General features: G+C 42.0%; 1 protein-coding gene across 2 annotated transcripts in view; it reads left to right on the top strand.

Moving 5' to 3' along the window:
* The window catches only part of wnk4b (WNK lysine deficient protein kinase 4b), a 73,194-nt gene that overhangs the window by 40,311 nt on the left and 7,897 nt on the right, over positions 1-24,986 (top strand). Inside the window, exons 5-15 of one of the 2 annotated variants that reach the window (XM_071385262.1) lie at positions 11,402-11,490; positions 12,239-12,458; positions 12,615-13,029; positions 15,170-15,369; positions 15,954-16,024; positions 16,626-16,670; positions 17,070-17,196; positions 17,367-17,483; positions 19,601-19,774; positions 22,863-22,917; positions 24,680-24,811. In XM_071385262.1, coding sequence (XP_071241363.1) covers positions 11,402-11,490; positions 12,239-12,458; positions 12,615-13,029; positions 15,170-15,369; positions 15,954-16,024; positions 16,626-16,670; positions 17,070-17,196; positions 17,367-17,483; positions 19,601-19,774; positions 22,863-22,917; positions 24,680-24,811 — 1,645 coding nt within the window. The remainder of the gene's footprint in view (positions 1-11,401; positions 11,491-12,238; positions 12,459-12,614; positions 13,030-15,169; positions 15,370-15,953; positions 16,025-16,625; positions 16,671-17,069; positions 17,197-17,366; positions 17,484-19,600; positions 19,775-22,862; positions 22,918-24,679; positions 24,812-24,986) is intronic. The other variant, XM_071385263.1, reaches the window with a different exon arrangement.

Below are 24,986 nucleotides of genomic sequence, written 5' to 3'. Positions count from 1 at the left end.
ATAAAAATTACAGACCTCTACATGCTTTGTAAGTAGGAAAACCTGCAAAATCAGCAGTGTATCAAATACTTGTTCTCCCCACTGTATGTAGTGGGGTAAAAATGTTGTACTGTTTTATAATTTTTTTTTGTATGTAATGTAAGTGCCTTAATGTGTTTGGACCCAGGAAGAGTAGCTGTTGCCAAGGCAGCAGCATGGGGATCCCTAATAAATACAAATACAAAATACAAAGACCCCTCTCAAAGAGAAAAATAATAAGAGTGTCTGTCTCGCTGTCTCTCTCTGTCTGTCTCGCTGTCTTTCTTTCTGTCTCGCTGTATCTCTCTGTCTGTCTCGCTGTCTCTCTCTGTCATGCTGTCTCTTTCTTTCAATTTAGCTGTCTCTCACGCTCTCTCGCTTTCTCTCTCTGTCTCTCTCTGTCACTCTGTCTCTCTCTGTCTCACTGTCTCTCTCAGTTTAGCTGTCTCTCACGCTCTCTCGCTTTCTCTCTGTCTCTCTCTGTCGCTCTGTCTCACTGTCTCTCTCAGTTTAGCTGTCTCTCACTCTCTCTCGCTTTCTCTCTCTCTGTCTCTGTCTCTCTCTGTCTCTCTCTCTCTCTGTCTCTCTTCGTCTCTCTCTCTCAAATTCAGATTGCTTTATTGGCATGAAATACAATTGGTAGGTATTGCCAAAGCAGTATAGTGGTACAGCATTTCAGTAAATACAGTGCAATGCAATGAGGATAATAAAATACAGTTAATTTAAGTAGTAATAATAATAGTACATATAATCATGTGTACAGGTACAACACTTCTGCTGTTGTATTGTGTAATCTTCGGTCAGTACATTTAATTAAATACAAATAAGATTATAAAAAAGAAAAAGAAAGAATGGCTAATAAATAATCAACAGAATGTACATGATGATTGTTACACTATGTATTACTAGTAAGTTATATACAATGTAAATACTACAGTGAATGGTCATGGGATGTCCCTCAGACTATGGCAGTCATATACATATCTGGCAGTAATATTTGCGATTTCTCCCTCAACCAGAATAATTCCCAGCTTTATGTTATTAGTAAATGCACAGAGGTTGGGAATTGATTGAGTTTTTTTTTTAAAGATAATCTTATTTGGGAGTATTTCTCACAGTAGAGGAAAAAGTAGATCTCTGTCTCTACCTCCCCTGTCTTGCAGTGACCACATAGACACTCCTCTTTGGGTAGCCATGTCTTTTGATGTCTCCCTTTTTCTATAGCCAATTGGTGTTCGCCGAGCCTGTATTTGGTCAGGATCTGTTTCTGTTTTGTATCTCTGACAGAGTAGAGATATTCTGCCAATTTGTATTCTCATTTGAGGGCCAAATAGCAATTTAGTTTATTCTGTGTTTTTGTTTCATTTTCCTAATTTGTCAAGTAAGAGGTTTTCATTTCTGTAACAGTGTGATTGATTTCCCTGTGTGTGTCACGCCCTGACCTTAGTTATCTATGTTTTCTGTATCATTTTGGTCAGGTCAGGTTGTGACGAGGGTGGGTATGTGTGTTTTGTCTTGTCTAGGGTTTTTGTATATCTATGGGGTTTTTGTAAGTCTAGGTTATGTAGGTCTATGGTGGCCTGAATTGGTTCCCAATCAGAGGCAGCTGTTTATCGTTGTCTCTGATTGGGGATCATATTTAGGTTGCCATTTTCCCTTGGATATTCGTGGGTTCTTGTCTATGTGAAGTTGCCTGTCAGCACTCGTGTTATATAGCTTCACGTTAGTTTTGTTACTTTGTTAGTTTGTTCAGTGTTCATTCGTTTAATTAAGAGAATGTACGCATACCACGCTGCGCCTTGGTCTCATCACTACGACGAACGTGACAGTGTGATTGGATAATAGGGTTGTGTAGTGTTTTAACAACTGACACAGGGAACTCTTTTCAGGGTTCAGGTCTTGGTTTTCCAGTGCTTTGAATTGTAAGGATGTTTTGGGGGTTAATTTCAAATGGTGCCAACATTTTAGTGTCCTTTTCTTTATATTTACAGTTAAAGGGAATCGTCCGAGTTCCACCCTGCATGCATTATTTGGTACTTTCTTTTGGATATTTAGGATAATTCTAGATTTTCTATTGGGTTTTTCTCCCAGTGCTTATAATTGTTAATTGGTGGACCCCAAACCTTGCTTCCATATAGTGCAATTGGTAACATTACACTATTGAATATTGTGCCCCAGATTTGGATAGGAATATAACATTTTTTTAACTCTGTCTCTCTGTCATGTGTGCATAATTAGAGTATCCGTGTAATTGACATAATTAATGCTATCCGTCTCAGAAAAACTGGCTGTTTTAGTGGTCATCTCCCTAGGCAGACCATACAAAGACTCTCTCAAAGAGAAAAAGACTATGAGCGTGAGAAACAACCGTAGAAGGACCTCTTTCTGTCTCTCTCTCTCTGTCTCTATCGCTTTGTCTGTCTCTCTGTCTCTCTTTCTATGTCTCTCTGTCTGTTTCTGTCTCTCTCTGTCTCTCAATTAAATTCCATTTAACAGGCTTTATTGGCATGGGAAACATATGTTTACATTGCCAAAGTAAGTGAAATGGATAATAAACAAAAGTGAAATAAACAATAAAAAATGAACAGTAAACTTTACACAAGTTCCAAATAAATAGAGAGATTTCAAATGTAATATTATGTCTATATACAGTGTTGTAACGATGTGCAAATAGTTAAAGTACAAAAGGGAAAATAAATAAACATATAGGGGTTGTATTTACAACAGTGTTTGTTCTTTACTGGTTGGATTTTTCTTGTAGCAACAGGTCACAAATTTTGCTGCTGTGATGCACACTGTGGTATTTCACCCAATAGATATGGGAGTTTATCAAAATTGGATTTGTTTTCAAATTCTTTGTTGGTCTGTGTAATCTGAGGGAAAAATGTGTCTCTAATATGGTCATACATTTGGCAGGGCCCAGGTCTGGACCTTTTTGGAAACACCATTATTTTTGTCTTACTGAGATTTACTGTCAGGGCCCAGGTCTGATAGAATCTGTGCAGCAGATCTAGGTGCTGCTGTAGGCTCTCCTTGGTTGGGGACAGAAGCACCAGATCATCAGCAGACCCTCATGCCAAATTGAGTAAAAAGCTTTTTTGAAATCAACAAACCATGAAAAGACTTTGCCTTTGTTTTGGTTTGTTTGTATGTCAATTAGGGTGTGCAGGGAGAATACGTGGTCTGTCGTACGGTAATTTGGTAAAAAGCCAATTTTACATTTTCTCAGTACATCGTTTTCATTGAGGAAATGTACGAGTCTGCTGTTAATGATAAAGCAGTGGATTTTCCCACGGTTGCTGTCGACACATATCCCATGGTAGTTATTGGGGTCAAATTTGTATCCACTTTTGTGGACTGGGGTGGTTCCAAATATTGGGTAAGATGCCAGTGCTGTGGAAGATGTTAAAAAGTTTAAGTATGCCTCCCGGGTGGCGCAGTGGTCTAAGGCACTGCATCGCAGTGCTAGCTGTGCCACCAGAGACTCTGGGTTCGAGCCCAGGCTCTGCCGCAGCAGCGTTGTGTCAAGAAGCAGTGCGGCTTGGTTGGGTTGTGTTTCGGAGGACGCATGGCTATCGACCTTCGCCTCTCCCAAGTCCGTACAGGAGTTGCAGCGATGAGACAAGACAGTAACTACTACTAATTGGATACCATGAAATTGGGGAGAAAAAAGGGGTAAAATAATTGAAAAGAAAATTGAAAAAATAAAAAAAAGTTTAAGTATAGCCCTGCTTTGTGTTTGTGCCTGTGTTTCCCAATAAGCAATATAGTTTTGTTTTGACTGTGTTGTAATTTGGTTTATCCTGATTGATCGGATGTTCTGGTCCTGAGGCTTCAGTGTGTTAGTAGAACAGGTTTGTAAACTCAGCCTCAGGACCAGCTGGATGAGGGGACTCTTTTCTTTGCTCAGCTCTTGGCATTGCAGGGCTTGGTAGTGATATGAGAGGGGGTCACTGTATTTTAGATGTTTCCAAAACTTAATTGCTCTTTTTTTAGTTTTTATTATTAGTGGATATTGGCCTAATTCTGCCCTGCGTGCAGTGTTTGTAGTTTTCCTCTGAACATGCAGGATAATCTTACAGAATTTTGCATGCAGGGTTTCAATGGGGTGTTTGTCCCATTTGATGAAATCTTGTTTTGTAAGTGGACCCCACACCTCGCTGCCATAAAGTGCAATTGGTTCAATGACATATTCAATTAGTTTTAGCCAAATTACAATAGGTATTCCAATTTGAATTAGCTTTTTAATGGCGTAGAATGCCCTGCGTGCTTTCTCTCTCAGTTCATTCACTGCCTCATTAAGGTGTCCAGTTGAGCTTATTTTTAAACCTAAGTAATTGTAGTGTGTGCAGTACTCTATATATTTTGTACCAATTGAGAACTTTGGTCTAATTCCCTGAGATCTGGATCTTCTCTGGAAAATTATTATTTTAGTCTTTTTGGGGTTTACTGCCAGGGCCCAGGTCTGGCAGTACTGCTCTAGCAGGTCCAGGCTCTGCTGTAGGCCATGTGCTGTGGGTGACAGCAGGCATAGGTCATCTGCGAAGAGTAGGCATTTAACCTCTGAATTGTGGAGACTAACACCAGGGGCTGAAGATTTTTCTAGGATAGTGGCCAATTCGTTGATGTAAATATTGAAGAGTGCAGGGCTCAGATTACAACCCTGACGAAGGCCCCGGCCCTGGTTAAAGAATTCAGTTATTTTCTTGACAATTTTAATGCTGCACGTATTGCCAGTATACATTGATTTAATTATGTCATATGTTTTACCCCCTACACCACTTTCAATAACTTTGTAGAACAGTCCTGTATGCCAAATAGAATCAAATGCTTTTTGGAAGTCGATAAAGCAAGCGTATATTCTGGTATTATTTTGGTGGACAAGTTTATCTATCAGGGTGTGTAGGGTGTAAATCTGATCAGATGTGCGATGTTTTGGAAAAATCCAATTTTGCTTTTACTCAAGACATGGTGCTTATTAAGCAAGTTTAGAACTCTTACATTTATAATACTACAGAAAACCTTCCCCAGGTTACTGTTCACACAAATGCCTCTGTAATTGTTAGGGTCAAATTTGTCTCCGTTTTTAAAGATTGGGGTTATGAGTCCTTGATTTCAGATGTCAGGGAAATAACCTACACTCAGGATCAAATTAAACAGTTTTAATATAGCCAATTGAAATTTTGCACTAGTGAGTTTGAGCATCTCATTTAGGATGCCATCAGGTCCTCATGCTTTTTTAAATTTGAGAGCCTGAAGTTTCTTATAGAGCTCCTGGTCAGTAATTGGGGAGTCCAATGGATTTTGATTGTCCTTTATAGCTTTTTCTAATCCATTCAACTTCTCATGAATTTGGCGTTGTTCTGCGTTTGTGTCAGTTTGAATGATGCTGTAGAGTGTTTTAAAATGGGTTGTCCATATTTCACCATTTTGTATTGCTAATTCCTCTTGTTTAGATTTTTTATTTTTTTTTCTCCAATTTTGCCAGAAGTTGTTTGTGTTTATGGACTCCTCAAGTAGTGTCAGCTGCTTGCTGTTGTACTGTGCTTTTTTTGGTTCTGAGTGTACGTTTATAGAGTTGTATCTTTCTCTTTCTGTCTCTCTCTCTGTCTCTCCCTGTCTCTCTCTCTGTCTCTCTCTGTCTCTATCTATCTGTCTCTCTCTATCTGTCTCTCTCTCTCTCTGTCTCTCTCTTTCTGTCTCTCTCTGTCTCTATCTATCTGTCTCTCCCGCTCTCTCTTTCTGTCTCTCTCTATCTCTCTCTTTTTGTCTGTCAGTCTCTGTCTCTCTCTTTCTATCTCTGTGTGTGCACATTTATGCATGTGTGCATAATTAGAGTAGCCGTGTAATTTACATAATTAATGCTATCCGTCTCAGGCAAGCTCGCTGTTTTAGTGGTCTCTCTGTCTGTCTGTCTCTCTCTCTTGCTATCCCTGTCTCTCTCTCTCTTTGTCTCTCTCTTTGTCTCTCTGTCTATCTCTCTGTCTCTCTCTGTCTCTCTCTCAGTCTCTCTCTATGTCTCTCTCTTGCTCTCTCTCTCTCTCTCTGTCTCTCTCTCTGTCTATCTCTCTCTCCGTCTCAGGCAAACTAGAGTCTGTGTGATTGAATCATGTTTTAAGGAACACACGTGTACACAGACCTGTGGCCCATATCATCCCACACATGTTTCATACATGTACATACGTTTCCCTGACTGAGTTAGATTATGGTTCTACTCTAGTTTTGGTCTCAGAACCACTAGCATTATACCCTTGTTTTAGCAGCAGGGAGCCAGCCTGTAAGCTTTGTATTAAAAAGGCCAGTAGTGCAAGAACTTTTGCAGTGGTCTGCTCATAAAACTTCAGTCATCAAGTCATAGTATTTCCATGGGAAACATTTTCAATTTGATCGTTATTTATTTATTTTACGTGAGGAGATTAAAGCATCCACATCAAGCCATTTTTCAAAGGGCTTTCTGAGTGCTAGAAGTCAAGAAGCTATGGCACAATGGAAAGTGGAGCCTTTTCATCTCATTACACAAGGTGCTCTCACTGTTTGTCTGTGTTAGAGGCAGTGTTTCTGTGTGTTGAATTTGAGTTTGTGTGTGTTAACTCCAAATTGTAGAGCTAATTAAGTCAGTCCTCTTCAAAGTACATCTAGCTGGACGGGAACAACATGCTTATGTTCTGTATACACCCATCAGTGCTTCTGTGTTTTCTCCACCTAAAACATTGGTGTTCTTGGAAAGCTAATTTGTGTGATTAGGATGATTTGCTTGCTGTCAGTGGGGATTATGGAGAATATTTGTCATTAGGAGAAAGAGAGAAGGGGAGGGAGACACAGAGATAAAGCGAGATAGTTCTGAAAAATAAATATTCCTATCCAAATCTGGTGCAAAATATTAAATAGTGTAATTTTACCAATTGCAATATATGGAATGGAGGTTTGGGGCCCTAGTCAAGAGACCCATCATCTCTCATTAACCTTCAGTTTGACATTGTTCTTGCCATGCCTTGGAGATTGGATCATAGAGAGCGTCCATTATGATGTCTGTCTCCCAGAAGATAATATCCTCCAAAATCTCTCCATCTTCAACTCATCTGCCTGTCTCTCTCTTCTAAAAACAGACTTTCCATTCATTCATTCTATTCATTCAGGTGGGGGGAGTGGTTGGCTCTGTATCTCAGGACTTCATGTCCTCAGTACACCTCAGAGTCCCGGTGGGTCAGGACGTTGGGGAGATGTTGGGCTGATGTCACCGACCAACAAAAGCCACTGTACAGAGCAAGCTCTGTGACTCCTCCCTAAGCCCCTCTAAAGACTGAAGGGTTTATTCATGTCTTCAGATGGTTTTCATATCAGCCATTAAGATGGAGACCATTTAGCTTTTTTTTCTCTCAATTTTTGTTACTTAGAATGTCTTGTTTGTTTTGTTATTATGTCTTTTCCCTTCCTTTTTCTCTTACGTAGTTAGACGCTGCAATTATCTGCTCAGATAACACCAGAGAATTCGATAGAGTCCATTTTCCATTAGTAAGTTCCGCTGCCTCCCCTCACTTTAGTGGGAAAAGAGGAGCATTTGGGGCCACTGTCGTCACCACCGGAAAAAAGCACATTTGTCAAATCTCATTGGTCCTCTCCAATTTTTTTTTTTTACTGCTACGTATTTCACACTATTCGTCATATGGAACCGGTTGAGCAATTTAAAGTTCCTCCACAAATATGCCACTGTGTTCTTTAATCCAATATAATCTCACATAGTTTTTTATAGTCTTTTTTGAGGAGTTATGTAATAAAAAACAAGCTGCATTACAACACTCACTTTGTGCGGACAGGTTCCTTTTGCTGAAAACCTTGTGATCAACTCCGCTCACACTCTGTGCTCTGTGTTAAACGATTTATGTGTGTGTGTGCATGTGCGTGTGCGTGTGTGATAAACGAGGACCAGGCTTCCCATTCCGTTTCTCGTTGCCGTCATCTTGTTGTTTCCGCCTCGTACATTTTACACGGAGGAGGTTTACCTTGCTTTTCCGCTCAGTAACTCCAGACCTTGACCCTCCAGGCCTTGTTTAATCTGTGGAGGCCATGGAGGTGACAGACTGTGAAATAGTGGTATATTTCTCTGTCGGGGAGTCTTATCACCTCAATGAAATGTGTTAATCTCCTCCGCTAGACTTGCGTGTTCTGTTCATGAAGCTTCAAAGGGGAGAATGACTCAATCGTTTCTTGTGGTAATACCTCTTCTTGAAGCGTTTATCCTCTTTCCACCCACACCATGTTTCCCATCCTTTCACAGAAAAGACCTGTGGTCTAGTGATGTGGCCGTGTCTGTATACGCGTGTGTTTCTGTGTGTGACATTGGCTTTATAGTGTGTGAATGTGTTTGTTCATGCATATTTTCAGTAGGACACAGCTCTGTTGGTTGTTTCTCTCACTCTACCGGAACTCCCTGCGCTGTGTGTGGTGATAGTTACCTCATAAACCTAAAGAGCATATTGGCCATGCATCACCTCAAAGCATTAACACACAGCATTACAGGAAGTATCCCATTTACCTGTGTAACCCAGTCATTGTATTCACCGCCACACATGCTAAGGCTACTATGTAGTGAGTATCTGACTGCTGCTTGATATTTATGCTCACGCTACGTTAGCTTTTAGCTAACAGCCCCATAGGAAGTCTCTCTCTATTTGTATCCGGTCACGACAGCTACTGTATGGACACCTGTTATACCCATCACTATCCTCTAGATGGTTTTGTACATTTTGTATTATGTCACTGAACATTTGTGTCTAAACCAAATAAACATGAGCTATGAGCTGACTACCCTTTAGGTAAACCACATGGTTATTAGTACTCAGTGCTCTGCATTCACACACACCTGCGTGCTTTGGATGGTTTTGGACATTATGTATCATGACCTGAGTGTTTGTGTACAAAACCATTAGCTAACAGGCTAGCACCGCAATACTCTTACACACACCACCACTCTCTCACGACATTCGAACTTTAGTTCTAACTGGCCGTAGAACTCAGAGAGAAACTTAACAGTGAACGGGTTGGGACACAGTCAAACCCTCCTCTTTGTGTGTGTGTTGGTGCGTGCGTTTGTTCGTGTTTGTTTGTGTGCATAGCCATGCTCCATTATGTCTGAACTCTATGACGATGGCCCACAGAGAATGTCTCTGACGGGAACACCATTGAACTGTGGGCCACTGTTTTTTGACATTGTGCCCCTGGGCAGGGTGTCCGGGCAACTGTTACCGATGACAACACGACCTAAAGTTACCGATAACAACGAAACCTTTAACTCCATTTAGATATTTATCATATATATATTTCATATTTAAAGGTATTCCACTCAGGAGATCTACCAATGTGAATAGAGGATGTACATCTACTGTGTCTCTGAAGCATAGACACACTTAGAAAGTATTCCATCCATCATAGTGGTGTAGGGCAGGCTAGGGAATAATCTCCACATTGTCCCTCACTCCTCACTCCTGTATCATCCTGGCTCCTTCAGGACAGAGTAGGTGAGCAGAGTTGAACTGTCGGCTATCCACTCATCGCTCATGGATCACCGCTTCGGCAATCCATGTCCTTTCCAACCGCTCCACTAAAAACCTCTATGCACTCACAGAAAAGAAAAATGCCTCTCCAAATTCGCTCCATTCATTAAAATCACAATTGAACCAACACCCATCTATTTTTGTGACTACCTGGACCTACCATTTGGTTTTGAAGTATTGAAACCAAACCATACACAAGCATTTCGCTACACCCGCAATAACATCTGCTAAACACGTGTATGTGAGCAATACATTTTATATGATTTGAATGAAAAGTATTTTAATAAACATGAAAAGGTGAATGTAAGAAGCGCTCATCATTTCAAATAGGCTGCATGTCATATTAAACAGCATATTAACACTCTAAATAGGTCAGGCGCCAGGTCAGGCGCCAGACAGAGACTAAGAAGGAACAAAAAGGATTATTTAGGCTGTATTATTTCAATTATTTCAAGGCTATAACCTACAAAGAAATAAATTGTGAAGCATTTGTGAATGTGACACACTAGGCTGGTAGGGAGTCAGGGACATTAAGTGCTCAGCATTTAAACAACATTTCGTTGTATTAAATAATTATAGTCTATAAATTGCCTATATAGGCTGTGACTTACTTAAGCAATAAGGCACGAGGAGGTGTAGTATATGGCCAATATACCACGGCTAAGGTCTTATGCATGACGCAATGCGGAGTGCCTGGATACAGCCCTTAACCGTGGTATATTGGCCATATACCACAAACCCCTGAGGTGCCTTATTGCTATTAAAAACTGGCTACCAATGTAATTAGAGCAGTAAAAATAAATGTTTTGTCATACCCGTGGTATACAGTCTGATATACTACGGCTGTCAGCCAATCAGCATTCAGAGTTCGAACCACCCAGATTATAGTTAGAATTAAATGAAAAATGCCTTATTGGGCTCAGTTCACAGTGCCTTTGAATTCGTTTTTAGAAACCCAAATTTCGACAGAGTTTGTGGCTTCAGGCTCATTCCATGGTGCCTGGAGAGCAGGCCAGCAGCAGATAATATGCTCTCCGAGCTTGCAGAGCCACTGGGGAAGCTAATCAACCTTTTGGCCACTCTTGCCAGGCTGGTCAGGGATGTTTTTAGGCAAAATAACCCAATCAAAACAGAAAGCTCCTTGAAAGTTGGAATATGCCAGGCTTATTGGGCCCAAATCAATTATGGCCTATTGTATAAATAATAGAACAAAAATGAAGGAATCTTTTAAGAGATCAGATTTTTTGTTTATAAATACTTTGCTACAATGACACTTAATTAGCTATCCACCTCATTCCTTTCTTTTGGCATATGCACGTAGTAAGTAGCCTACACCATCATGCTTTCGGGATATTTGTCTTTTCAGATTCCACAATGATTCTTTAGTTGTGGACACTACATCACCACACTCCCTCTCTTGCTCTTGGTCCTCATCTTTGTAAGTCACCTTGATTTTGCACCTGTGTGTTTTTTAAATGAAAATATTTAGGGAACTCCATGACAGTAGCTAAAGCAAGGGGTTATAGCAGCACCCAAGTAACTACAAATGCATGCTGAGCCGGGCATGCCCTGAGCTCGTGAAGTGAGCAATACTGGAGCGAAATTGGAGCGGGCGCGAAGGCCGAAGCTCCAGCCTTTGGGAATCTCGCTCCTCACTCCTCATTTGGCACGCTCCACTCCCCACTCTGCTCCAACTCTGCTCTGCTCACATACTCTGCTTCAGGGGTCTTTCTGTCTGCGTCAGTCCTCTCCTCTCCCAAATGGTGGAGTGATTGACGTCGGTGACATATCTAACAGTTCATCTTTTCCCCTCTCCTTCTTTCTCCTCACAGGGAATTAAGCCGGACAGCTTCTTCAAAGTAAAAGTCCCTGAGTTGAAAGAGATCATAGAGGGATGCATCCGCATAAATACAGACCAGAGGTAGAGTAATCAGATAGGAATTCTCTTTACTCACCTTACCTCAGGCATCTGCTTTCAGTCTGGCACTTCGGTGGTGTGGTATCAAATGTTGGATAGATTCTAGGTTGACGTGTGTGTGTCTATTCTTAATGTGTGCAAACATTAGACAGACAGTTTTGTTCCTCCTAGACAAAGGATATTATACCTGTCAAGCTAGTTTGTCTAGAATCTTTGTCGCTCTCTCTCCAACATTAATCTAAGGGCACTGACATTGGAACAAAATAAATTGTATCAGTCTCAGCCAACAACTGTGTAAATGCCCTCAAGAAAACAGTTTTATGATTAGCTTTTCTATTTTCTCATTCTCTTTCAAAGCATTGATCGAATTATGTTATGAGCTAAAAATAACAGTGAGAAACGACTTCAGACATACATAATTCAAATGTTGCCACATTACTATAGCGAGGGAACTGGGTGACACACACATCGACCATCGTTAATGGTGTCAGGTTTCAGGCCCTCTGGGGTTCTAATGAGATGATACCTGACCTGCTGTTAAATAGGGGCACATTATCCATCTCTCTCCTTTGGCTGTGTGTCAATAGTCTAAAGTGGCACAAAGTCTGACTCACCACATCCACCCACCTATAGTAAAATACTGTTTTTGTCCCCCATGTTTAGTTAATGACTATAAAAATAACAGACTGAGAAAATACAGTAAAATTCAATTCAATGGATTATAGAACTAAGAAAACAGTGGCCTCTCCAGGTACACCATCCAAGACCTGCTGGAGCACACATTCTTCAAGGAGAACAATGGCGTCCATGTTGAGCTGGCGGAGGAGGACGACACGGTGAAGTCTGGCCTGAAGCTGTGGCTGCGTATGGACGACACCAAGAAGCTGCATGGGAAGTACAAGGACAACAACGCCATTGAGTTCCTGTTTGAACTCTACAAGGACGTACCCGAGGAGGTGGCTCAGGAGATGGTGGGTTGTTGATGGATTTCCGGACCCCTTTCACATTTTGTGGATCTCAAGTGTCAAGTTCACTGATTGCTCTCCCTCTCCCCCTCTCTCTCCCTAATCTTCTCCCTCACCACCCCTTTCCTTCCCTCTCCCTCATCCTCTCCCCCCTCCCCCTAGGTGGTGCTGGGCTTCGTCTGTGAAGCAGACTACAAGCTGGTGGCCAAAGCCATCCGGGACCGCGCCACCGCCATCAAGCGGCAGCGGGAGAAGCAGCGCCGGATGGCCGAGGAGGCCTTGCGCCAACAACAGGAAACTGTCATTGAGGAAGAACCAGAGTTGGTCCCCGAGCCAGAACCGCCCACCCCCAAACCTCAAATAGCCCTTCCCATTAAACCGCCCAACCCCGCCCCTGTCTCGGCACCCCCTGCCCAGACCCCGCCCACTCCGACGGTGTCGGGGCCGGTGATGTCCATGGCTAACGGCTCGGGGGATTCGGGGATAAACGCCAGCTTCACAGCAGAGACGGAGGAGCAGGAGGCAGACCAGCGGCTGCACTACAACATCAGAGACGCCAGCTACTCCTCTGCTACGTGTGAGGATACACTCACTATACCAGTGGTTCTCAAACTTCTCCTTCGGGACCCTCGGACGTGAACTAGCTCAACTGATTCATCTATTCAAGGGCTTGGTGATCCTTTAACAAGTTGAATCAGGTGTGCTAGCTCTGGAGCGGCTGGGGGTATCCGAGGAGAGGTTTGAGAACCACTGCACTATACTGTAATCACATGGTTATATATACAGTGGGGAGAACAAGTATTTGATACACTGCCGATTTTGCAGGTTTTCCTACTTACAAAGCATGTAGAGGTCTGTCATTTTTATCATAGGTACACTTCAACTGTGAGAGACGGAATCTAAAACAAAAATCCAGAAAATCACATTGTATGATTTTTAAGTAATTAATTTGCATTTTATTGCATGACATAAGTATTTGATCACCTACCAACCAGTAAGAATTCCGGCTCTTACAGACCTGTTAGTTTCTCTTTAAGAAGCCCTCCTGTTCTCCACTCATTACCTGTATTAACTGCACCTGTTTGAACTCGTTACCTGTATAAAAGACACCTGTCCACACACAATCAAACAGATTCCAACCTCTCCACAATGGCCAAGACCAGAGAGCTGTGTAAGGACATCAGGGATAAAATTGTAGACCTGCACAAGGCTGGGATGGGCTACAGGACAATAGGCAAGCAGCTTGGTGAGAAGGAAACAACTGTTGGCGCAATTATTAGAAAATGGAAGAAGTTCAAGATGACGGTCAATCACCCTCGGTCTGGGGCTCCATGCAAGATTTCACCTCGTGGGGCATCAATGATCATGAGGAAGGTGAGGGATCAGCCCAGAACTACACGGCAGGACCTGGTCAATGACCTGAAGAGAGCTGGGACCACAGTCTCGAAGAAAACCATTAGTAACACACTACGCCGTCATGGATTAAAATCCTGCAGCGCACGCAAGGTCCCCCTGCTTAAGCCAGTGCATGTCCAGGCCTGTCTGAAGTTTGCCAATGACCATCTGGATGATCCAGAGGAGGAATGGGAGAAGGTCATGTGGTCTGATGAGACAAAAATTGAGCTTTTTGGTCTAACTCCACTCGCCGTGTTTGGAGGAAGAAGAAGTATGAGTACAACCCCAAGAACACCATCCCAACCGTGAAGCATGGAGGTGGAAACATCATTCTTTGGGGATGCTTTTCTGCAAAGGGGACAGGACGACTGCACCGTATTGAGGGGAGGATGGATGGGGCCATGTATCGCGAGATCTTGGCCAACAACCTCCTTCCCTCAGTAAGAGCATTGAAGATGGGTCGTGGCTGGGTCTTCCAGCATGACAACGACACGAAGCACACAGCCATGGCAACCAAGGAGTGGCTCCGTAAGAAGCATCTCAAGGTCCTGGAGTGGCCTAGCCAGTCTCCAGACCTGAACCCAATAGAAAATCTTTGGAGGGAGCTGAAAGTCCGTATTGCCCAGCGACAGCCCCGAAACCTGAAGGATCTGGAGAAGATCTGTAGGGAGGAGTGGGCCAAAATCCCTGCTGCAGTGTGTGCAAACCTAGTCAAGAACTACAGGAAACGTATGATCTCTGTAATTGCAAACAAAGGTTTCTGTACCAAATATTAAGTTCTGCTTTTCTGATGTATCAAATACTTATGTCATGCAATAAAATGCAAATTAATTACTTAAAAATCATACAATGTGATTTTCTGGATTTTTGTTTTAGATTCCGTCTCTCATAGTTGAAGTGTACCTATGATAAAAATTACAGACCTCTACATGCTTTGTAAGTAGGAAAACCTGCAAAATCGGCAGTGTATCAAATACTTGTTCTCCCCACTGTATCTCTTATTAAGTAGGCTAATCTTTTGCAGTTATGCCTCTGTCCATTTGTTGTGGTTACCCTCGAGCCCTGCTAATCCATGTAGCCGTCGCTCACGGTGCCTGTTAGTGGAGCCCAAAAAGGACCCCTCCCTCAGGACATGTTTGGATTTTTTTTTCATGAACAAATAACAAGAAACATTGAGTATACATTATTTCCAACAAGATTTAACTTTTACAGTATATGTTGAACACAGTCAGGGTTACATGACATAAAGAATGTTAATGTTAACGCCTGTCTGTCTCTTCCCTCCCACTTCCCTTCCTTTAACCATGATGTCTCCATGGCAGCCGACTGCGAGATGGATGGCTACCTGAGCTCCTCTGGCTTCCAGGATCCCGGGGATCCCCATCTCCAGCCTCCTGTTAACTCCGCCCCTTCCTCCATCACTCCTGTTTTGTTGCCCCTGGAGATCCCTCGCATCGAGGCCCTGGCCATCAAGGCTCCTCCCCCTGACGCTCCACCAATCCCGGCTCTCCGCTTCCCCTCGGTAGGTATCCTGTATGAAGGTCTTGAGGTTTATATTTCTATGGATGTAGAGCTCAACAGTCCAAATATTAATTATCATGACTTCTTATAACTGTTATAATTAAGCAATAAGGCCCGGGGGGTGTGTTATATGGCCAATATACCACGGCTAAGGGCTGTTCTTATGCACAATGCAACGCTGAGTGCCTGGACACAGCCCTTAGCCGTAGTATATTGGCCATATATCACAAACCACAGAGGTGCCTTATTGCTATTATAAACTGGTTACCAACGTAATTAGATGTTTTGTCAAAAAATATGATGTTTTGTCATACCCGTGGTATACGGTCTGATATACCACAGCTGTCAGCCAATCAGCATTCAGGGCTCGAACCAGCCAGTTTATAAAAGGTGTTATAACCAGTTAGGAGTCTTACACAACACCTTACCAGGAAAGTTTCTAGGCCCTACTAGTTATATAGCGGGGATATGTGTTTATGATTAGAGTGATGAGTGGATAAGCCATTAATACCCAGAATAGCCATGAGTGTGTAATTTTAGCACCCTACCTCAACAGACTATTCTGACCCTCTGTCCCTCCCCCAGAGTATCGCTGTATCCAACACTACCATGCCCCAGTCAGGAAATGCCAGTGGTTTCTCTTCTCCTATCGACAGGTAACCCAAACACATGTAGAACCCCTCTTCCATGATGGGGGTGTTGTTCAGGGTATAAAGAAAGGCAAAGGCCTGCACCACACACCTTATGGCCAGTATCTAAGTATAATGTGATGTGTATATGGCAGTGTTGCAATCAAGACAACAAAGGCCCAACAAAGGAACAAAGATTTCAAATGTACTATAGAAGTATACAACCACTATACGAGCACTTTGCTGCTTTTAACTAGTTAAATAAAGGTTCAATTAAATAAATAAAAGTAGAATGGACAACTTCTCTGTCTAATGGGTATCCGTGCAGTTAACACACAATTCCGGTAGTATTTATTAAAACAGGACAGGTGTGTGTGAACTTGAAGGGGGATCTTTTTTAGAGCCTGTGTGTGGTTCTCTATCCCCATGGGAAATAGCGAGCGAGTCTGACGTGGCGAACAACACTTTGATGAATGATGCCACGTGAATGTCTGTTTAAAGCGCTCCGTTGGAGTGTGCTTCCCTTTCTCCTGTGACTCTCCTAACACACACACACACACTCTCTCTCTCTCCCCCATCCTCCCCCTGCCCTCATCCTCCAATTACCCCATTTCCTGTGTGCAATTAGAGCGAGAGTGGAGCAAGAGGCATCAGAGCACTTCCTTCCCTTCAGGTGCCTTTCTGACTGTAACCCATAATGGTCTCGGGAGAAGGTCAATGGTCTTAAAAGGCTTTTCCTTCTGGGAGCTGGGTGGGATGGACATAACCTTTTAATAGGAGTTAGAAGACTCTCAGGGGTTTGTTTGGTCATACACTACAGCCTCATTAATAACCAGTTCTTTATTAGTTGTGTAGTATAAATAAGACTAAAAGTAGACATTAGTAGTAGTTGTTGTTGTACTTTCAGTAGTAGTAGTTGTATTGGTACTGCAAGTGCTAGTAGTCAACATTTTTGTAGTGGTGGTAGTAGTGTAGGTGTTCTTATAGCAATAGTTAGTATTATCAATAACAAAATGACAGTGTTACATCTCCTGGGCAGTTGTCATAACCCACTTCCTGATTATCCCCACAGCTATGCCTCTGATGTGACATCAGGCTTGAGTGATGGCAATGAGGGTCTATCAGAAAAGAGTGCCAACAAACGTACCGGTACCAAGCTCTTCAGGAGGAGAGCCCGCTCACGCTTACGAATCACTGGGGTATGGAATGTCTGTCTGTCTGTTTCTCTATCTCTCTGTCTGTCTGTCAGTTAGCAGTTGTAATGAATTAATCACATACAAAGAGGATTGCAATCCAAGTCATCCTTGGTCTTGTCAAGTGGCTACGTGTTCTGAGTGGATAAACACTCATTTTTCTCCTGTCCTTCCAGTTGTCTGACAAAGTGGACCGTGTGGTGGAGTGTCAGCTCCAGACTCACAACAGTAAGATGGTGACCTTTAAGTTTGACCTGGATGGAGACAACCCGGAGGACATTGCTGCTGTCATGGTGAGTGCACTGTGTGTGTGTGTGTGTGTGTGTGTGTGTGTGTGTGTGTGTGTGTGTGTGTGTGTGTGTGTGTGTGTGTGTGTGTGTGTGTGTGTGTGTGTGTGTGTGTGTGTGTGTGTGTGTGTGTGTGTGTGTGTGTGCGTGCATGCACGTATCTTCAACTCAACTAATTCTTATCCACTGAGCTACTGTAAGCTCATCCAGTGTTACAAAACATCGGGCTTTTTTCAAGCAGAACTGTAACTTCCCAGAGAACACAGAAGAACACTGTGCTTGCTCCTTGAGAATATAACATCTAATTATCCAATCAATGAAATAGTGTTTACTGTGTAAGAAAGTAAAACTGACCATGGATTCCAGCAAGATCTCTCACAGTTTTGGAAAGAATGTTGTTTGGCCTTGGCCCTGGGAACGCATGGTTAACGGTTTTGATTGAATATGACACAGTCATGGGGGAACATTTCTCTAATCCTTAAAACTTCATAGCAGTTGCTCACATCATGGAGTTGATGGGATTAAAACAAGCTGAAAATGACCGCAGAGAACAATTTTGAATTGGTGCACTGCAAAAAGTGAAATCTAAACAAGCCGAAATGTCTTATATTGAGTGATAATTCATACCAAGTGAAATTATCTAACGTCATTGGCAGATTGCTTATTTTAACCTAGAAAAGGCTTAATACAAGTAATTTATCTTATTTCAAGATATTTTCCAAGATATTTGACCTTAATATGAAATAGTATAACATATCTTGAAACATTTATTGAAATAAGATAAATCACTTGTATTATACCTTTTTTAGGTTCCATAAGCAAATTTATCTACCAATGACATTAGATAATTTAGCTTGGTACAAAAAAATGATATATATTTTTTTATCATTTAATATATACGATATTTAGGCTTGCTTAGATACTGTTTTCTCTCTTGTCATCTGAATATGGTGTCCTGTATTTTATGTTGTTGTGTATATCATCTCAACATACAGGTAACTGCCAAAATAATGGAAACACTTCAAATGAGGGATACAAAATATACTAAAAGTAGGTGCTTCCACACAGGTGTGGGTCCTGAGTTAATTAAGCAATTAACATCCCATCTTGCTTAGGGTCATGTACAAAAATCATGGGCAGGCCATTATTTTGGCTACCATGACTATGCCCCATAGGATGACAATGCCCCTATCCACAGGGCACGAGTGGTCACCAAATAGTTTGATGAGCATGAATACACTATAAACCAAATGCCATGACTGTCTCAGTCACCAGATCTCAACCCAATTGAACACTTATGGGAGATTCTGGAGCGGTGCCCGAGAGTGTTTTCCACTACCATCAACAAAACACCAAATTATGAAATTTCTTATGGAAGAATGTTCTCGCATCCCTCCAATAGAGTTCCAAACACTTGTTGAATCTATGCCAAGGTGCATTGAAGCTGTTCTGGCTCATGGTGGCTCAACACCCTATTAAGACTAGTAGAAAGAGGAGGAAGGGAAGCGCTACTAAGGTACACTATAGTACATTTTGGTAGATAGAAGGTGCTCTTTGGTAAAAAGGGTAAATTGGTCATCAAAAAGAAAGGAGGACCAAGGCACTCTTCATATAAGACTATTGGACCAGGTCTCTCTTGGAAAAGAGATGTTATCTCAATGAGAAAAACCTGTATAAATAAATAAAAAGACACTTTATGTTGATGTTCCACTTTATTTTGGCAGTTACCTGTACAATGCACTTGGCATTGTACTTGCAAAACTAGTTTCAAAACTAGTGTGTATGAAAGCTATCGACTCACTGCTCCAATAGCCATCTGCCTAAGTGGTAGCCCTGACACATGGCTATAGACTCCTATAGCGGCTACGAGACTACAGCCATGTTTCAGGGCTAGCTAAGTGGGTGTCTGTTATGAAATCCTTACAATAACAAGCAAAGATGATTGTTTACGCACATTCAAAATCTTCCTCTCTTTCTTCCCTAACTTTGTCCATCGTGTTTGTCTCAATCGTCAAATCTGTCAAATCTAACTAACTGTTCTAACTGTTCCTTCACTCATATCTGTTTTATTGATTGAATGATTCATTTACTGATTGATTGACTGATTGATTTAACTCCCTCAGGTCCACAATGAGTTCATCCTTCCCTCTGAGCAGGAGGGCTTCATCTACCGCATGCGTGACATCATCAAGCGTGCAGAGGCCCTGATGAGGAGGGGTGAGCCCCTGAGTCTGGGGGACGCTGCCCAGCAGCTCTACCCCTACCTCAGCGAAGTGGGCACCCTGTCTGCCTCGCAGGTCAGTGCCATAAACATATACATCATTGGTCAGTGCCACGATGCCAGGTTAACCACTGCTGCTGCCCATTGTTGGCATGGTCCACATGTGCATACAGCTGTACACAGACCAAACACAACACAATACAGTGTGTTAAAAACCTGTACTATTACCACCAGTAGAACCTGCATATCAATCATTTGTGAAGCATCTATGTAGGGTTTATGATAACTTAAGCCTTAAAAGTCTTATTTTTTATGCGGGACCAACAATAGTTACAAAACCAACCATCTATACTGAACAAAACTATAAACGCAACATACAACGATTTCTACGATTTTACTGAATTTGGGTTCATATAAGGAAATCAGTCAATAGAAATAAATAAATTAGGACCTAATCTATTGATTTCACATGACTGGGCAGGGGTGCAGCCATGGGTGGGCCTAGGAGGGCATAGGGCCACCCACTTGGGAGCCAGTCGCAGCCAATCAGAATTACTTTTTCCCAACAAAAGGGCTTTGTTACAGACATAAATACTGCTCAGCACCTCCCTCCCCCTCCTCAGACGATCCCGCAGGTGAAGGAGCCATATGTGGCGGTCCTGGGCTGGCGTGGTTACTTGTGGTTGTGAGATTGTGCCGGTTGGATGTACAGCCAAATTCTCTAAAACAACGTTGGAGGCGGCTTATGGTAGAGAAATGAACATTACATTCTCTGGCAACAGCTCTGTTGGACATTCCTGCAGTCAGCATGCCAACTGCACGCTCCCTCAAAACTTGAGACATCTGTGGCATTGTGTTGTGACCAAACTGAAAATTATAGAGTCACCTTTTAATGTCCCCAGCACAAGGTGTGTGTAATGATCATGCTGTTTAATCAGCTTCTTGATAGGCCACACCTGTCAGGTGGATGGATTATCTTGGCAAAGGAAATGCTCACTAACAGGGAAATGAACAAATTTGTGCACAACACTTTAGAAAAATAAGCTTTCTGTGCATTTGGAACAATTCTGGGATTTTTTATTTCAGCTCATGGAAATGGGAATATTTACATGTTGCATTTATATTTTTGTTCAGTATATATACAGTTGAAGTCGGAAGTTTACAGACACTTAGGTTGGTGTCAATAAAACTCGTTATAGCAAACTATAGTTTTGGCAAGTCGGTTAGGACATCTACTTTGTGCATGACACAAGTCATTTTTCCAACAATTGTTTACACACAGATTATTTCACTTATAATTCACTGTATCATCATTCCAGTGGGTCAGAAGTTTACATACACAAAGTTGACTGTGCCTTTAAACAGCTTGGAAAATTCCAGAAAATGATGTCATGGCTATAGAAGCTTCTGATAGGCTATTTGACATCATTTGAGTCAATAGGAGGTGTACCTGTGGATGTATTTCAAGACCTACCTTCAAACTCAGTGCCTCTTTGCTTGACATCATGGGAAAATCAAAAGAAATCAGCCAAGACCTCAGAAAATAATTGTAGACCTCCACAAGTCTGGTTCATCCTTGGGAGCAATTTCCAAACGCCTGAAGGTACCACGATCATCTGTACAAACAATAGTACGCAAGTATAAACACCATGGGACCACGCAGCCATCATACCGCTCAGGAAGGAGACGTGTTCTGTCTCCTAGAGGTGAACCTACTTTGGTGCGAAAGGTGCAAATCAATCCCAGAACAACAGCAAAGGACCTTGTGAAGATGCTGGGGGAAACAGGTACAAAAGTATCTATATCCACAGTAAAACGTGTCCTATATCGACATAACCTGAAGGCTGCTCAGCAAGGAAGAAGCCACTGCTCCAAAACCGCCAAAAAAAAGCCAGACTACGGTTTGCATCTGCACATGGGGACAAAGATCGTACTTTTTGGAGAAATGTCCTCTGGTCTGATGAAACAAAAATAGAACTGTTTGGCCATAATGACAATCGTTATGTTAGGAGGAAAAAGGGAGGAGGAAAAAGGGGGAGGCTTGCAATCCGAAGAACACCATCCCAACCATGAAGCACGGGGGTGGCAGCATCATGTTGTGGGGATGCTTTGCTGCAGGAAGGACTGGTGCACTTCACAAAATAGATGGCAACATGAGGAAGGAAAATGATGTGGATATATTGAAGCAACATCTCAAGACATCAGTCAGGAAGTTAAAGCTTGGTTGCAAATGGGTCTTCCAAATGGACAATGACCCCAAGCATACTTCCAAAGTTGTGGCAAAATGGCTTAAGGACAACAAAGTCAAGGTATTGGAGTGGCCATCACAAAGCCCTGGCCTCAATCCTATAGAAAATTTGTATGCGAGCCTGGAGGCCTACAAACCTGACTCAGTTACACCAGCTCAGTCAGGAGGAATCGGCCAAAATTCACCCAACATATTGTGGGAAGCTTGTGGAAGGCTACCTGAAATGTTTGACCCAAGTTAAACAATTTAAAGGCAATGCTACCAAATACGAGTTGAGTGTATGTAAACTTCTGACCCACTGGGAATGTGATGAAGGAAATAAAATCTGAAATAAATCATTCTCTCTACTATTATTCTGACATTTCACATTCTTACAATAAAGTGGTGATCCTAACTGACCTAAGACAGGGAATTTTTACTAGGATTAAATGTCAGGAATTGTGAAAAACTGAGTTTAAATGTATTTGGCTAAGGTGTATGTAAACTTCAAACTTCAGCTGTAAGTGGTGCACACCTCCAGTCCTTGAGGGCCACAGTCCTGATTTTCGTCTTGAATTCAACAATGGGACTGATTTCTACCTGGGAAAGGAGGTATTTGCACTCTCCAGCTAATCAGTAACATCAATCAACTGCCTGGTGAAAAATCTCATCAGCACGACTGTAGAACTCAAGGACCAGAGATATGCACCCCTGAAACAGATAGTTGGCTTTGTCAGTTGTTGTTTTGTAAGTTGTGCACTTGTTGGTCCCACTTACAATGAACAACAACTTCAAGGCCCTGGGTTATTTGCCCCTGATCTTTATAACAACTTAACAACAAAAACAAGTGCATGGCAATCCTCTGCAGCAAGACAGCATATGACATGGAGTGATTTTAACGGTTGATTGGTTGACTTGCTTTGTGATTGTATTTCAGCCAAACTTACACGCGCATGGACTGGAACGGACACATTCCTCTTCATCTTTGCCCGGTAAGGAAGATTCCCTGTGTGCGTGTGCAATATATGTATAGATGTATGTTTCTATAGTGCCTATAGAAAGTCTGCACCCCCTTGAACTTCTTTCACATTTTGTTGTGTTACAAAGTGGGATTGAAATAGATATAATTGTATTTTTTTGTCATTGATCTACACAAAATCCTCCATAATGTCAAAGTGAAAAGAAAATTCTGCAAATTTTTACAAATTAGTAAAAGGTTAGTAACTAAAATATATTTGTTGCATAAGTATTTACCCCCTTAGTTTAGACTAGGCATTCCTCTGTCCCCCGTACGTACAACATCTGTAAGGTCCCTCAGTCAACTATTGAATTTCAACCACAGATTCAACTACAAAGACCAGGGAGCTTTTCGAACACCTCATAAAGAAGGGCAGTGATTGGTGGATGGGTAACAATAACAAATCAGACGTTGATGATTTTACAGCTACACCTACAGTTCAATGGCTGTGTTGGGAGAAGACTGAAGCTGGATCAACAACATTGTAGTACAATAATGACCTAAATGACAGATTGAAAAGAAGAATACAAATATACAGAATACAAATATTCCAAAACATGCAGATGTATGCAACGAGGCACTAAAGTAATACTGCAAAAAAAAAACACAGCAAAGGACTATAATTTTTGGCCTAAATGCAAAGCCTTATGTTTGGGGCATATCCAACACAACACATCACTGAGTAACTGCCTCCTTATTTTCAAGTATGGTGGTGGCTGCATCATGGTATGGGTATGCTTGACATCAGCAAAGATGGATGAAAGAAATGGAGTGGCCAAGTTACAGTTTTGACTTAAATCTGCTTGAAAATCGATACAAAGACTTGAACATTGCTGTCTAGCCATGATCCCCAACACCCTTGACAGAGCTTGAAGAATTTTTAAAATAATAATTGGCAAATATTTCACAATCCATGTGTGTGTAACCGATGTGAAATGGCTAGCTAGTTAGTGGGGTGTGCGCTAATAGCGTTTCAATCGGTGACGTCACCCGCTCTGAGACCTTGAAGTAGTTGTTCCCCTTGCTCTGCAAGGTGGAGCGATGGGTAACGATGCTTCGTGGGTGTCAGTTGTTGATGTGTGCAGAGAGTCCCTGGTTCGAGCCCAGGTAGGGGCGAGGAGAGGGACGGAAGCTATACTGTTACATGTGCAAAGCTCTTATGAGACTTACCCATGAAGACTCACAGTTGTAATCACTGCCAAAGGAGTTTCTAACATGTAGCAACTCTCAGGGGAGTGAATACTAATCAAGTAATATGAGTGTTTTATATTTCATGAATCTTTGACAAATGTTAGAATTTTTTTCCCACTTTGACAATACAGAGTATTTTGTGTAGATCGTTGACAAAAAATGACAATAAAATCAATTTTAATCCCACTTTGTAACACAATAGAATGTGAAGAAATCCAAGGGGGATGTAGACTTTCTATAGGCACTGTATGTCTGTAACTATAATGTTTTACTTTAGGGACCATAATGGAAATAATTATCTGACTTTATTGCGCTATCCCTGTCACGTTTGTAAATGTATGTACTCTGTGTATATGTACTTTTTAAACCGGCTAATAAAACCAATCAATCAATCAACTGAGATGAATTGGTAACCGAAGCAGCACAGTGACGGCCATCACATATAGATGTGTCATCAGTCCCCACAAACACATCGATACGGTATGATCAATGTCACTTTGGTGTATCAGCGCATGTTTAAGGGTTTATTTGTGTCTCTGGGCCAGACTTTGCTGAGGGCAGCGTTGCTCAGCTCCGATGCTCGTCTCCTGTGGCGCCTGTTGGAGACTTCTACATCGACCCAAAGGCGGTCCCTTCTGTTCGCCCCCTCCGCTCTCAGTCCTTCCAGACCACGTCAAGTACGTACCACACTCCAACCCCAGAAAAACTGTCTGCCTGCTCACCATCAACCACAGAAACAAAAACCTTTCATTTATAGCTGGAATCCTTAATAGGTGAAACTGCCATGTCAGTTTGGGATGCTACAATAACAAAAAAGTTACTGCAAACAACAAAACTGTTTTTTCGTCCTTG

Source organism: Salvelinus alpinus, chromosome 36, assembly GCF_045679555.1.
Source record: "Salvelinus alpinus chromosome 36, SLU_Salpinus.1, whole genome shotgun sequence".
NCBI classification, from domain to species: domain Eukaryota; kingdom Metazoa; phylum Chordata; class Actinopteri; order Salmoniformes; family Salmonidae; genus Salvelinus; species Salvelinus alpinus.
The sequence above is the reverse complement of the archived record's forward strand: the minus strand, read 5'-3'. Positions and strand labels throughout refer to the sequence as shown.